Source organism: Buteo buteo, chromosome 24, assembly GCF_964188355.1.
Source record: "Buteo buteo chromosome 24, bButBut1.hap1.1, whole genome shotgun sequence".
Lineage (NCBI taxonomy): Eukaryota > Metazoa > Chordata > Aves > Accipitriformes > Accipitridae > Buteo > Buteo buteo.
The window spans coordinates 13,289,957-13,305,126 of NC_134194.1; the positions used below are offsets into that span (position 1 = coordinate 13,289,957).

The 15,170-nt window shown below is 39.2% G+C and overlaps 1 protein-coding gene across 1 annotated transcript in view; it reads left to right on the forward strand.

The window, feature by feature from the left end:
• The first annotated feature begins 1,895 nt into the window (after window positions 1–1,895).
• TTC1 (tetratricopeptide repeat domain 1) overlaps window positions 1,896–15,170 on the forward strand; it is a 33,340-nt gene continuing 20,065 nt past the window's right edge. The window contains exons 1-3 of the mRNA XM_075056761.1: window positions 1,896–1,963; window positions 2,537–2,869; window positions 14,365–14,425. Of these exons, the coding sequence (XP_074912862.1) occupies window positions 2,546–2,869; window positions 14,365–14,425 (385 nt within the window). The 5' untranslated portion in view covers window positions 1,896–1,963; window positions 2,537–2,545. The remainder of the gene's footprint in view (window positions 1,964–2,536; window positions 2,870–14,364; window positions 14,426–15,170) is intronic.

Sequence of the window (15,170 nt, forward strand, 5' to 3'; positions counted from 1 at the left end):
GAGTTTTTGCTGGCAAATAAACTCTCCTGGAAAAGTTAAAATAAAGGCTAGCACACCACCCTAGATGGGTTGCTGACCTCTGATGTCTAGTAATATTCTTACCAGTTCAATTCCTTCTGGGGATGAAGCACCATAACTTATTCAAACCCCTGTGCTCTTTGCACAGCCAGAGAAAATTTTAAATAGCATTTCAGCATGGATCGATTTTGTACCACAGCTGTAATTTCCATGACATGTAACAGGACAGTGTGAAGGTTCAGAAATATTTTCTGTAACTCAGAATAAATTACACAGTGCTAGCAGAACAGCAGAAAGGCACATTTTTGTGGGCTAAATCACTGCAGCTGGGATGTTCAAGAATGTTGAATCTACTTTTTTCTCTAGAAAGAAAGGGAGAAAAATCAGCCATAAAGCTCCTGTTTGCTTTCACTGTAACTAGCCATGCTCTTGCCAACTTACCGCAAAGTGTTTCAGTCTTTCATTAACACCCACATCCATCACTGACACCAACAGACTCAGTCATCAGAAATGTTCATTTAGAAGCACTGATCAAGCAAATTAAGACCAAAAATGAATCTCGCATCTGAATCTTCAATTTCTACCCCAACTTTGAAATGCCAAACATCCCACAGACCCTTCAGGCTTCAATCAAAGCCTGGTGATGTCAGTTAGAAGTAGTTCAGAAGTCAGGACACATCTCAAAATATTTCTAAAAATGCACCTCCTCCTCAGCACCCTCCTATGGGACAGACACACTTCAGTCCGCTAATGGAGTTCTGCCAGATTTAATACTTTCTTGGTATTTTAACAATGGTGGCTGGTAATTCCAAAAGAGCTGATATGGCTTTAACAGTCAGTGTATTTCCCCACAGTATGAGCGGAAAGAAGAAAGAGAATCACCCTCTCAATAAAAGATTGATTACCTTCTGTTTTTAAGAACCGTGTTCTCTGAGGATAATCCTTGACCATGTCCTACTGATCAGAACAGATTCTACCTAACCCAAATCTGAAACAGCCTATTTAGTGCAGGGGCCTTTTGGTTGTTGTTGGTTTTTTATATTGGGGTTTTTTTCTTAAATGAGAGCATTTAAGAACTTTGAGGAACATTTTAAACTTTACCTTTCACCAGAACTTGCTTACTGAAAAGCTGTTTAGAGCAAGGAAAACCTCATAAGAATATGCCTTAATGGCCTCATGGCTTGGCATAGTGATTTTCAATAAAAAGGCATTGCTTCACATGCCCTTGACTTCAAAACTTGTGAAAATTCAGTTTTGTTTCAAAATTTGGGGATTAACATTTGCAGGGTACACAAGGAATGCATGCAAAACAAGATGAAAGGGAGTTTTATTCCAGTGCTTGACTAGATGGAACTCAGTTTTCACATGTCACTGGAACAGAAAAAACAAAACTGAAGTCCATACCGGAAACAACCCATCCCTGGTGCCTTAGAAGTGATACAGCTACCACATGCATGCTGAACAGTCACTCACTAGATAAACGAACCACTAGGCTAAAAGTAGTGCAGGCAACAGAACCTGAACCAACATCACCAATCTGCCGCTGTAGATACGATCCCTCTTTTTATCCACCTACCAAGACTCTCCTAGTCTCGCTTTTTTTCCAGCTGGTCACTTTTTCACCCCGATTTATCTGTTCGAGCCAGGTGGTACTTGCCCCAGACCGCACCTCTCCCACTGTCCACCCGCATCACCCCCAGCCGTGCCCCGTTTTTCTTTATTTACCTCTTCTTTATTCTCCTCACCTCTCCTCTCCCCTCCTCTCCCTCAGGAGAGCCCGCGCCCCACCGGCGCGAGGCGCCCCAACCCCGCGCGCCCTCGCAAGACTACAAATCCCAGCAGCCTGCGCGCGGCCTCTTCCTATTGGCCGGCGCCGGCAGGAAGCGACCTGCGGGGTGAAGGGTGAGGCGCGGGAGGCGAGCGGCGGCCGGAAGGGAAGGCGCAGGTCTCTGCCCGGGGCCGGGAGGGAGCCCTGGGGTGGGCCCGGCGGTGGTGGAGGAGGAGGAGGAGGAGGGGGGTGTCAAGGGGGACCGTGGCCGCAGCCCGGCCCCTCATCTCTGGGGGCGGGATAGGGCTGAGATGACAGCGCCGGGGAACGGCTGCTTGCGGCCTGGGTCGGGGGAGGGGGGGGGCTGAAGGGGAGCGCGGTGCAGGCGGGGCCGGGGGCGGCGGCGGGAGGCTCGCTGTACGCAGTCCGCAGGGGGCCGGGGTGGGCGAGGGCGTGTGAGTCCGGTCCCGCTGCAAAGGAAAAGCCGTAGCCTAGTGCTGTGGCGTACCGGTCCTGGGAATCTGACCTTGCGAATTAACCTATTCATGGGCACAGCGTACTGGCCCCGTGTCTCTGTACAGTGCACAGAAAAAGCATGTATAAGTTGCTCCCTCACCTGAAAGATAATAGTTTTACGTGATGTCAAGAGTGCTTTTAAGTACTTGGCAGATAAGTTTGCTGACGAGGCATTTATCTTATGCTTATTGAGGGTTATTTCTTTATCATTTCTAAAAACCTAACCCCTCCAAGGAGTCCAACATGGAAGAGTTTAAAGATGCAAGTCCGCCTAAAGAATTACTTGATCAATTAAAGCTTTCTGATCAGAAGTCTTCACAGACTGGCCCCAAAGATGCACATAATCCCAAAAACATTGAATGTGGATATACACCATCTTCAGCCAAAGATCCCACAGCAGCAGATGAGTGTTTCCATGACTGTCATGATTCCTTTGAGGCAAAAGAACCTATGCTGGATGATGAAGGGAATTTACAGAATGATGAGAATAGCTCAAGGAAGCAGACTGAACTAGATGAAGACTACTTACTAGAACTAGAAAAAGATATGCCAGAGGAAGAAAAACAGGTAATCTGAAGTAGCAGTGTTGAATATAAAAAGATATATTTTCAGTGTCACATTTCTGAATGGTCTGTGGCTGGCATGAAAATGGACCTTTGAAACTCTCTTATGTGTCTAGTTTTACTGTTGTTAATTTCTTCTTTTAGAAGAACAAGTATTTTTGTGAGCTTTCCTTGCTGTTCTTAATCATCACATTCCATTGCAGATTTTTGTCTACTTTCACCAGTGTGTAAGGTTACTGTGACTCAGAGAGATTATAAGAAACAAAAATCTCCCTGTTTCATGTTATTTAGTTTGTGTGTATTCATTGTTTTCACCTGATTAGCTGCAAGTGCCTTTCCAAAACTTAGAGCAGTTTTCAGGATAGCTTTCATATCTGAAAGGCTAGTTTATGTAATACAACTAATTGGGATTAAATTTGAAAGCATCCCTATAGATTACTTAAGCTTTAATTGAACAAAACACGTTAAATGTGTGGTTTTGTTGACTTTCAGTGCTGTTACATTGGACAAAATGTTTGGGTAACAAACTAGATAATGTTGTGGGGAGTAACCAGATGGATCTTGGGGGAAGTCCAACAGCCTCTGTAATGGTGTTTTCTCCCCTGTAAGTCTGTGTGAACCAGTTTTTTTGATGCTTAATCAGTGGTGTCACTTGACAGCAGTTGGTTTTCAGACTTCTAAGATATTATGGTCATCTAGTAGTTAGAAAACAAAAACTTTTTTTTTTTCTAACTTTGAGAAGACATGTTAAATCACTTGCAGGGTTAGACTCTTTAATTGAGTAATGCCATGAATTTCTGCTGGTAATTATGTTCTCATAGCAAACGGTGGAAGGCTTTCTACTGATTTATGGATTTTTTTTTTCCTAATTTTTTTCAACTTTAGTTTGCAAATGGTGGGGGAGTAAAGATATTAAACTAAAATCTTGTGTCCCAACATATAACTCTTGTAATTATTTTTTTTTAACACTGTTTTTGACAAGTTATATAGCTTGGCCTCTTAACAGATCATGTTTCAAAGAACTGATCTAGCCTCTTAAAATCTAATTGAATTCTCCAAACAAGCAGTTACTTGTAGTGAAACTTGAAACAGTGAAGAAAGGTACTACTATATTCTTTGGCAGTTGGGGAAAAAGTGAAATTCTGATGTATCATAACTTATGTGAAGGGAAGGTTTCAGCAAACTATTTTATAGTCCTGTAGGCATGAATTAGATCTTATTTTAATAAAGGAAATAGAGTCCTTACTGGAAGACTAGCTGCATAATTTGGATCATAGGTAACATTGAATAACTGATTATGATGAGGGAAGGAGAGACTAGAGTAAGGAATGGCAGCTATCGCGAGAAGGTAGGCAGCATATTAGGAAAGCATTACTTCATAGGGGAAGATAGTGTATTGTATGGCTATATAGTTTTTATTCTGGCAACTCCCAAATCACCAGGAACAGTAGAAGAAATTACTACTGTAATGGACAAGTACTACTAAAATGAGGTATTTGATGAAAAAGAAGAAATGAAGGGTCATACCAAATTAATATTTTTAAAAGTGCTAAAAATATTATGAATGTTTCAGTGAATTTATAGGGGCTTATTATTCTTTTGTACAGGCAAGCTGATCTTTTCTAATTCAACTCACGTGGTAAAGCTGGACCACACTTTCTTAACTGTTGGCTAGCCCAGCCTGTGTTGTATAAGTAAATAAATGCTGGCTATACATTGCCCCAAAAAGTTGGAAAGAGGGAGGGGCTTGGTAGTAACTTGTCTCACCATGGTCTTATTGTCAGCTACTGTAAATAGAGAATGAGGGGCTGAAATATGCAGACCTAAGATGCCAGAGGCAGCCAAACATATAAATTGTTTGTTACAAACCAGTGTACAGAAATTTATTCAAATCGTGGCTCAAATAGTTCCCTTGCTTGTAGGGTGGGATTTCTGACCAAAATACAGTTAGTTTTTCATCTATAGTAGAGATTGTTGTGTTAATGTAGAAGTTCCTTGAGGTGGTAAAGCAATATGGGACTAGTGGGGAAGGGGAACATGGAATTATAATCTCATTGAAGTAGGAACGAGACTAAATGTAACGTTTGTCTGCTGCTTGACCTTGTGGAAATCACTTTGTATCTCTCTCTCTCTGTCTCTCAATTTTGACATATGTAAAATGGGCATAATGATGCTTGCCAGTTGTAATATTTTGAGATCTAATAATGAATGGGGGGGCGGGGGGGCAGGGCGGAAATCTCAAGAGGTTGTCAGGTTATCTGGTGCATCCCTTGCCTGAAAGGGCCTCTGGAGGTCATCTAGTCCAGCCTCCTGCGCAAAGTTAGATCAAATAGATCAGCCTGCCCAGAGCCACGCAAACATCTCTGATCCTGGAGACTGCACAGTCTCTCTGGGCCCCTGTTCTAGTGTTTAACTACCCTCATGGTGGAAACTTTTTTCCTCATATTTAATTAGAATTTCCTTTGTTGCAACTTGTGATCACTGGCCGTCCTTTTTCTGCATGCCTAAGGAAAAGTCCGTCGCCATTTTCTCTAGCAATGTAGTCTCGCCTGAGCCACCTTTTCCTAAGGCTGAACAAACTCAGTTCTAGGCTGTCTGCTTAGGTCATGGTCTCCCGTGTCTTGACCATCTTGGGGGCCTTCTGCTGGACTCCCTCTGGGAAGTTGATGTCTGTCTTTTTTTTTTTTTTTTTTTTTTTTTGTATGGCAGGGACACCAAAACTGGGCACTCTCCAAGTGAATTCTCTCAGGTGCTGAACAGAGGGCAAGAATCACTTCCCTTGACCTACTTACTACACAGAAAAAACATCACATTGCCCTTGTGTCTCTTTCAGTTTAGACTAAACAGTCCCTTTTTTCTACTTGTATTTATTGCTTGTACAAGGAGCATTGTCATCATTAGTCACGATGAGGCTTCTGCAGCAGCCTGTGACTTGAAGGCAGCTTGAGAGTTTCATAGACAAAATGCTAAAAACTCTGAGGAAATTATGTCATAGAACTAAACTCTAGAAAGAGCAGCAGGCCTGGAAATTGGGTGTCTTAGTTTTTGTGTTGCTCTTGTTTCTGTTGTATTGTTGGGTAACCAATTAATTTTGAACATCAATTTTTGCCTTCTGTAAAATGAGCAGAAGAATTGTGAATGTTGAATACTTGCATTCAGCTTTGTGGAACTCAATTGAAAGGTGCAATGGGAGTACAAAATAATAACTGTTTAAAGCTGGAAAGATTTCCTTAGAGAAAGTATTGAGACAGCTGCAGTTCTCATCTTTCTGTAGGTTTATTTCCAGTGATATTGAGCAATTGTACCCTTCAGCTTGGTTTATGATTATAGCTAACGAAATGGAGGGATTCCATCTCTTAGTATCACCATAACTATTAGATTGGCAGTATTTACATTGTGAACTTTGTTTATGTTCCATAGAGAGCTTTCTGCGTGTATTATATAAGCAGTCTTTAAAATACAGCTATATTGTTGGTATCTTTTATAAGCAGAGCTGAGAAATTAGAATCTTACAGCAGTCGTTACAACTATTGAAGTAGCCCATTTGCATGATCTTACCCTTACATTCTCTGTGTAGTAAAACCATGGGGGTGGGTCATTCCTAAATTGCCACTCCAGCTTTCTTCATGATACCTGGAATTGATGGCTAAATATTTTATTTTATTTTTATATTTAAAAGTGAAATGTTCTATATATTTTGATTATTAAAAGAATCTGTTATATGATGTAGCTTTTAAGAAAAAATACTCCAGTTGCGGTCTGAAAGCAGCTGCTGTACCTCTGTTTATTCACAGTTTTTCAAACATTTTAAACCTCCTTCCAATTACTCAAAAGGTCGTTTTAGAGAAGAAGGGTAACGTGATTTTTTTATTTTTTTTTTTTTTTTCAGCTGGAGAAAATGAGGCAGAAATATTCAGAGCTTGTTTATTTGACTGTTCAGGTTGTGACCAGACCCTCAGCAGCAGTGCTGTGTTTGCTACTTAGGCAGTCCTTGATCAGTTATTCTCTGCCCCCTGCTGCCTCCTTCATTGTGCTAGCACACCTCTCTGTGTGAATGTGCAGTGAACCAGTTACAGGGAATGATTCAGATGAAAAATAATGCTGTATTTTTAGATCAAGGGCAGTGCTGGTAAAAGTAGACATCAAATGGCAGCCTGGTGATGGCATACAGGGGTAGATGGATTTTCTTCAATTTGACTACTTGCCTAAATAAGAAAAACTTCCCATGAACTGTGGTTGCAGCACCAACCATAAACTATGTATTCAAGTCATAAGGAGAGCTGAATGTTAGCCCTGCTCAAATTTACGGGGCTACACCTTAATTGTTTTTGGTTTTTTTTAAACTAAGCCCATTGTTGTGTTTTAGCAGCTTTAATAAATGAGTTCTTTAAAGCAATGTTCTCCAATAACTAGGCTGTAGAAAAGAAAGTCTCTAATTTATTCTGGAGATGCAAAGAGAGATTCTAGTCCTTGCTCTGTGTGTTTATGCGCATCTTATGTGCAAGCTTTCATGGTAGCAGCTCTGAGTAGAAATTCTCACTCATGCAGAAGCTGCTGCAGAGATCAAACTAAAGGAGCAAGCGGTTGTGTATTTTCTCTCAATTATATTTTGAGAGCCCCATACAGTGAGATTTCTAATTTTCAGCAACAGGAATTACCTCCAGGGAAACAGTACCAATCCTGTAAGAAGTCTACTACACAATGAAGCAAAATAAGTACTTGAAGGGATATTAAGAGACAAACCTGCAAGAAGTATTCTTAAAAACAGGTGTAGCATAGAGCCTGGTTACTTGTCTGGACTTGCAACTCCACAATTAAGCAGCCTGAAACAAAATTCACTTTTATAAGATTTTGTTGTTGTTGCAAAAGCATGCTGATTGCTGCCTCAGCAGAGGCACTGAGCAGTAAATTGCTTTTGATGCATTACAAACAGATTTTTCTGGTTAGTTGTCATTGACAGTGATGGCTTTGACGTTGGTCTAGTCTGCAGAATTAATCAGAAGACACCCAACAGCTGTTACATGGTAATTGTTTCAGTCTGACCTGGTCCTCTTCTGGAGGGACACCCATTAATTATGAGTTTATCCAGCAGCAAGATTCTGAATCCCTCATGCTCTTCCATCATGACAGATGTCTTGTTCTTTGGGCCTTGTCTGGCAAAGAGTTAAGCACCTGGCCTAGTAAGCTCTTATTTGGGATATAGAACACTCCTTTCTAGCTGCTGTAAGACCCTGGAATAAATATCTAATATTCCTCAAAAGCAATTCCCTTCTTTGAGCTGTTGCATGTGCATTAGAGCTACAGCTGGCTGTAATCATGCTCAGCTTCTATTTTAACACTAGGAAATGTGTCAGCAAGATGAGGAACACAGCTCTAGTAGAGGAGATTCTTGATTAGTATCTTGTTAGCAGCTCTGTAAGAATTAAGTGAAACTGATCTTTGAGAAATCATGTTTTTGTGTTATACCTGAGATTTTTTCAGTTCTGGGCTAAACAGTAAAACTTCCTTTTGTTTGGGGGCTTTTTTTTGTTATTCTGTTTTCTCCAGAGGTTCTAGGATGTGTTAGAGAACATTGTCTTAATCAAGAAATTTCCTTTAAACTGCTCCTTTCCTCACCCTTTCTTCCCTATGCTTTAGGTTGATCCCATTGTTCTTCCATAAATTCTAACTTCTGTATAGAATTTGCTTTTCCAAGAGTTGAAGAACTGATCTGGGATTTCTTCTGAGGTGGCTTCTCAGGTGTAGTCATTCATTTCAGCATTTGGTGTTTTCCTAGTTCTGTCTGTCCAATATAGTATAGTAACCTTGACTCTGTCAAAGTTGCTGTTTTTTCTATAGTATTTACAAAATAAAAGCTAAAATATAAAATGGAAGAGGGATACAGTGAAGTCAGTCATATTTTGGAGCAGTCCTCAGGTGTTGATCACTTGGAGATGGTCTCAGAACTCTTTCCAGGAAGAATTATTTGACTGGACAAAAAAGAAAAAAAAAAAAAACCCCAAAACAACAGATTATTAATACATGAGACAATCCAACTGTATAGCAATAAAACTTGCAAGACAATTGGGTTTTGAAGGTATCACAATGTAGTCTTGTGACTATAATAAAAGACGATCCCCTTATTCAAATTACCTACTTTAATAATCTGAATCCTGTATACAGTACAGCACCAATACTAAAAAAGCTACCGCTTTGGTCAAATGGGAGGAAAAGGTGGATTGCTAGACTAAAACTGCCCTGTCTTATGGCTTGCAAAAGAGAAAAAAACATCCTGGTGTGTTTTCTGAGTTAATCAAAGCTTGGAGAAGTACATTTGAGAAGTATATCTGTATCTGCTAGAGTAATTAATTCCAAGTGCTGGTGAGAAGAACTGGGATAAAATCTGGAGTTATAATATCCCTGTGTCATTTATAGTTCTTTGAGTTATAAAAGTCTTTTGCTGGATGGCAATTTAATAGAGTGAAAAATTATGCCTTCATCTTTCTTTCAGTGCTGCTTTCTGATTTTAGTCTTATATTAATTTTTGCATTTGTCTGGAAGATGCTGATACTGTCAAATTGAGACCTTTTCGATTTGTGGTGGTGATGGATTAAGTGGTCAGCTCCACTTTTCTGCCTGAGGCTGCTGCCTCTGAAACTGGAACAACTGAATGGCGTGTATTGTCACTCAGGAACAGTCACAGTTAGTCTGGCATGTTGACTTAAACCGACTGTCATGGATGGATGTGACCTATTGTCTCTGAAGTGCTGCTTACAATTTCAGGAAAAGGTAGTGATTTGGCAGTAGAAAGACTAACGTGTCTACCATGGAGTTACAATGAGGAGAGATCGGCCAGAGTCTAGCAATGCTTATTACTCTACCTCTTGAGTGTAGAGGACAGATTTGGCACAGTTTTCAAGTGACAACTCTAGCAGGATTTGAAAAAGGATTTTTTGAGTGACTACAACATTAAATTGAAATTCAGATCCTTGAATGCATGATACCGCAATAGCTTCACAAAACTGCAGGGGGAAGCAGATGACTGCTAATGGATGACTTAGCAATAGAACTGGTATTTGAAGCTGAAAAATATATTCCTTATCTGTTTAAATTCCTTGCTTCCGTGCACCCTTTGAACTCCAGTAATTTTAAATTGACTGCTACTTGGTGACCTTACAAAAGGGTATATGAGATGCAGATGTGCATTGTCACACTGTATAAATAGCCTTACAGAGAAGAGAGTACGCATTTGCTGCTCTTGACAAAACTGGAGCCAAGAACAGTTCCCTAGCAAAGTTAAATCAATTGATCAAATAAAATGCATAGGACCCACCAGAGGAAGCATAGTTGGAAGCATTACAAACTGAGGGTGTTTGTCCTTCAGCTCTTACCAGCTATATTTAAGGATTTCACTTCCAGCACTTTTGTTACATAGGTTACTTCCAAAACAAACAGTAAAAATAGGTAGGTTGCTTTCTTCTCTAATAGTAGACTAATACTTTAATGCTTTTATTTTTAACCCTGAGTTTTTTGGCAGAGTAGCTGAGATCCAGGGACTGTGTTTGATGGCCTTTCTTTTGAATTGTTTTACTTTATTGTCAGAAGGCCAAGCTGTCTTTTCTCATTACTTCAGATTGGGCCTTAATCTTCAGTACCTCTTGCTTGCCAAGCAGGTTTATGTTAGGATCCTAATTTCTTCAGAATATGGACAATTGTAATTCAGTATCCAAATATGTCAACATTTCTAATCATATCCTTTAAGAATCATATTACTAGTTAAATGTAGTTATTTCTTCTGGACTTCAAAAAAAAATATTTTTTTTTTACTTTGTACATCAAAAACTAATGCCTGCCACTCAGAATTTGTCATCTTTGTGTTAATAAAATGTGCAAAAAACAAGCCTTAAGATTTTGCTGACTTTGAATAATCATAATGGAGTGTAAGTTGGGGAAGTTGTGCCTGACCCCAATGTCGTATATGAGCAGCCTCAGGGAATGTAGTGGGTCAAGATATCTTTCCTGTAGGCAGAGCATTCTAGGAGTTCAGTCTGACCTACTTCCCTTGCTGAAGAAAGGGTAGCCTGCCCTGCAGCTACTTAAATCTTTTTCTGAAAAATGAGTGGGTAGGGACACTGAAATGACATTGTGCAAAATTTGTCCCAAGGACAAGTCACTTGCAATTTTTTCACTCTGGGCTGATATGATCACAGTAAACTGGTGACCAGTCAATTTGCAATTGTCCATCGAAGCTGGAAATTTAGCATACTGAGTGAAGAGGTTATGTCTTCTAACAGTGGTTTAGTCTTTGGGTTTAGGTTTTTTTTTGTTGGTGGGGTTTTTTTTTGTTTTTTTTCCTGAATTTGAATAGTTTCTGACAGCACCCATTGGACCAGTCCTTTCAGGTTAAATGTAAATTAATCCAAAATAGTTGACTTTCCACTGCTTTTGTGTTAGGATTTTCTGTTAAAGAAATGTATATATGGAGGCATAAATGATGTATTTATTTCACAAATACATAGTGTGCTTTAGAGGGGAGTGCATTTGGATGTGATGTGCTAATACGTATGCTTTTACATCTTGTGGAAAAGTCAGAGGAATTTGCTTCTAGGGATAGTCTGCTGCTATGTATTGTTTATGGGTCATACTTCAATCCAGAATGAAGCATGAGGTACCCTATAGACTTTACCTTTTTTAAAAATACTGTGAAAACTTGTACAGTTTGGAACTTCAGGGACAGCCTGAAACCCGTAATACAGGGATATCATTAAAATGTTGGTCAAGCTATAACAGAAATACCGGTTTGGAACCAGGACTGCATTGCTTGCATTGCTGCTTTCCAGGGAGCTGAGTAAGCTGCAAAACCATATACGGTGTTCTTAACAATGCTGCTGGCTTCTGAAACGTGCTTAGACAACACCTTTTCTGGTCAAATAGTCGGAAGTGACCACAAGACTGTCACTGACATTTGTATGTCTGTAACAATTATGTGACTAATAGTCCTCTATTCTTCAAGTTTGTGCAGTTTGATTTGCAGGCAAGAGGACGTACAAAGGAACAGGCTTTCAGAGGAGAGTTGTATGAATCATCAGCTTCCCAGCATGACAGTCCTTAAACTCTTCAGTTGCTCAGAACTTTCATCTGCCCATGTTTCCCCAGCGAACATGGCCATACAGCCACCTTGGTCTTTCTTCTGTGCTGTTGAGACTCTAGGTCACCATCCTCTTCCATCCTCTTGGCTACCTGAGAAGGAATCCCACAAGTGAAGAATTTTTTTTTTCCTTTCACTCTCTTTTTTTTTTTTTTTTTTTTTTTAAAATCAAGCTTCTTTTCTGAAGCTGCCTTGCTGCAAATCATTTTTATGTTAGTGTTTAATTCTTAACTGGGGTAAACATGTAATATTTTGTAATAATTCTAATAAAATGAAAAGAATAATGATAATACAGGTAAAGCTTTTAATCCAGTGTTCCTTGATTTTAGGGTTTCTGCATCAGGAGTACTGTGACCACGCTGTAGTTCTCATTTTATGAAAAAAAAAAAAAAAATTCTTTCGTTATTGTAGAGTTATAACTCTACCTTATGCAACAGTGAATCAGTTAATGGCACTTAAAGGCCAGTTCTTAAATAGGTCATGAGCAATGAAGTCAGTAGGGGTAGTGTTTCAAGCATTTCTTTTCTTGAATGAGGGTTGTCTATGTAGATCTTTCATGTTTTCCAGTAGGATCATCATCTCCAAACCTGTTCTGTGCTGAAATCTGGCTGCTTTGTTCACCGATGTGAAAATTACTTCCGTTGGGCTTTCACTCTATATGCATTCAAGATGTTATAAAAATTTCTTTCTGTGGAGGGTCAACTGTGTGTGTGGCAGTGACCTTGCTGGAGCTGTTTTGTGTGGCACTTCAAAAGTTTGGGTACAGCTTTCAAGTGCAGTTACATACTTCCTGTGCTGAACAGCAGAATCCTACATAGATACAAAGAATTGGTGCTTTGAATGCTGCTTGTGCCTTAAGTGGTTAAATTTGTTTGTATGCTCACATTTAGAAAGCACCAGCTGGCTTGTGTATGTTGGTGCAAGTGACATTGTGGAAGGACTTGTGTAGGTTTGTCAGTCCACCTTGGAGGAAAGCCAGTTTCTAAATAGGGGTGCATGTTTTGTCTGATCTATGTTCTAGTTTTTGAGGGGTTTTTTAAATGTGAGGAGCAATGAGTATTAGAAAACATATTTAATAGGCAACAGGAAAAAATTTAGTGATGTAGGCATGTATCGAAAGGGTCAGATATTTTACTGTGTAATTTTGTGTGTCACAACTGAATGCCATTCCCCTGAGCCTAGTTTTCAGAGCATTGTGATCTGTTATTACTAAGATGGTGACAATGGTCAGGTGAATTACTTTCCAAAACCAATAAAAGCAAGAGGAGAGACCCTCTGATTTTGTATTGTTTGTCAGCTACGTGGCGTAGCTGTGAGATGGTGCAGCGCTCCACAAAGAGTACTATATTTAGCTGTTTCCAAGGAGATGTTCTGTGCGATATTGATAATTGCATTAATCCTTGATTTACACAATCTGCAGGAAAGGAAACTGCTCCTTTTCCTAATGTTGGCTTTTTAATTGCTCAATGATCTGTAATTTATAGACACCTTGATTTAAGTTCTTTGTGTCTGCATGTGTGTTGGGGGCAAAATCAGTGGTCAAATAATCATTTTTCTACTATAGAAATGATTCATGAACATGAGTATTGCTTCTTGATGTTACTGTCTTACTTATAGTGCTTTGTTTTTACTTGTGTGAGGTATGTCTGCATGTGAAAGACTTCCATTGTAAATAGGTTGAAGAGATGGCTTGGTGAAATCCTGTGTTTTCTGTGTCAAAGGCTAAGAGCATTCATGTCAACTTCAGTTGTGCCAAGAGTACTGTTAAAATATTCATGGCTGAAAACACAACTCTGCTCAGCATGTGCAATTTTCACTGTATAACAGAACAATCTTCCTGGGTCTGATGGTTTAGTCACTCTCTCTGCATAAGAAATCTTTCAGGGCAGTATTATCCATGGACCTGTTTCTAATGCAGTCAGCTCAACATGCTTTGTACATCTCTGAAAGTAACTACGAATTTCTGAGGTGGAATTATTTCAAGAAAAACTTTTGAGACTTTACATCTAAAATATATTCTACATAGTTGACCTGCAGTGATTGAATTAAATTGAGTTGGAAAGAAGAAGCAAACAGCCAGCCAAAAAGCTAACATATTAGTTTAAACCTTGTAATTCACTATGAATGCTCTTTCTGCATACTGTTGTCCATGAACTGGAGCTTTTTAATAGCCTTGTTGTTATACTCCAGTGTTTCATGGATATATAAAGTGTATCATGTCACAATGACTACAAGCAAGCGATCTTGGTACTAGTTAAAATTCTTCAGGTTACATTTTGTTCTGATTTCTATTCATATTTTATTTGGAACTGCAGCTGACCTACTTGTTCATTTCAATTAAATACTTTGAGACATTGTCTTTTCTTTTGTAGAAAAGAAGAAAGGAGAGCACAACGCTGAAGGAGAAAGGAAATGAGCAGTTCAAGAAAGGAGGTGGGTTGATAATCTTTTAACACCATATGGATGTTACAGAATCTTAAATTAATACTTAGCCATCATGGTGATGTTGCAGAAAACCCATAGGAAGATCTCACACCTATCACTGTTCAAATTTATCATCTATATAATTTTTCATCTGGCTCTAGAGAACAGAAAAAGATAGCAGACGTCCTTAAGAGTTAAGTTTAAATCACAAAGACTTGGATTACTAAAGCAGTATTCTCATGAAAACTAAGTGTTTAAATCCAAGAACATGATAGAGAATTGACTGCCTTCCAAGTGCCATGGTTTCTTTTACTAATCAGAAAAGGCTTCCACTAGGCTCTGAGTTTTGCTAATGCGTGTGCTTAGAATTGATGCAGGACTTGGTGGCCCAGTAGCTCTCTCATTCCTTTGTACATTTGCATGTTTCTTTTTATCCACTGACTCTATCTGTTGTACATTTTTCTTTGTGTATGTGTGTGTACGTATATATACAGGCATCTATATATACATATATACACACATGTATGTATATCTATATGTACTTACATGTACATCTATATACATATAGATGTACATGTATATGTGTATATAGAGATGTACACACATGTCTATGTGTGTATATGTAGAGATGTACATGTATGCACACACACATATATTAAAAAAAAAAAAAATCTAGTGCTGTGTAAATTTCTAGCTTATGCCAGAACTGGATGTGTTCTGAACATAGTTAATACATAACAACAGGTTTGAGGTC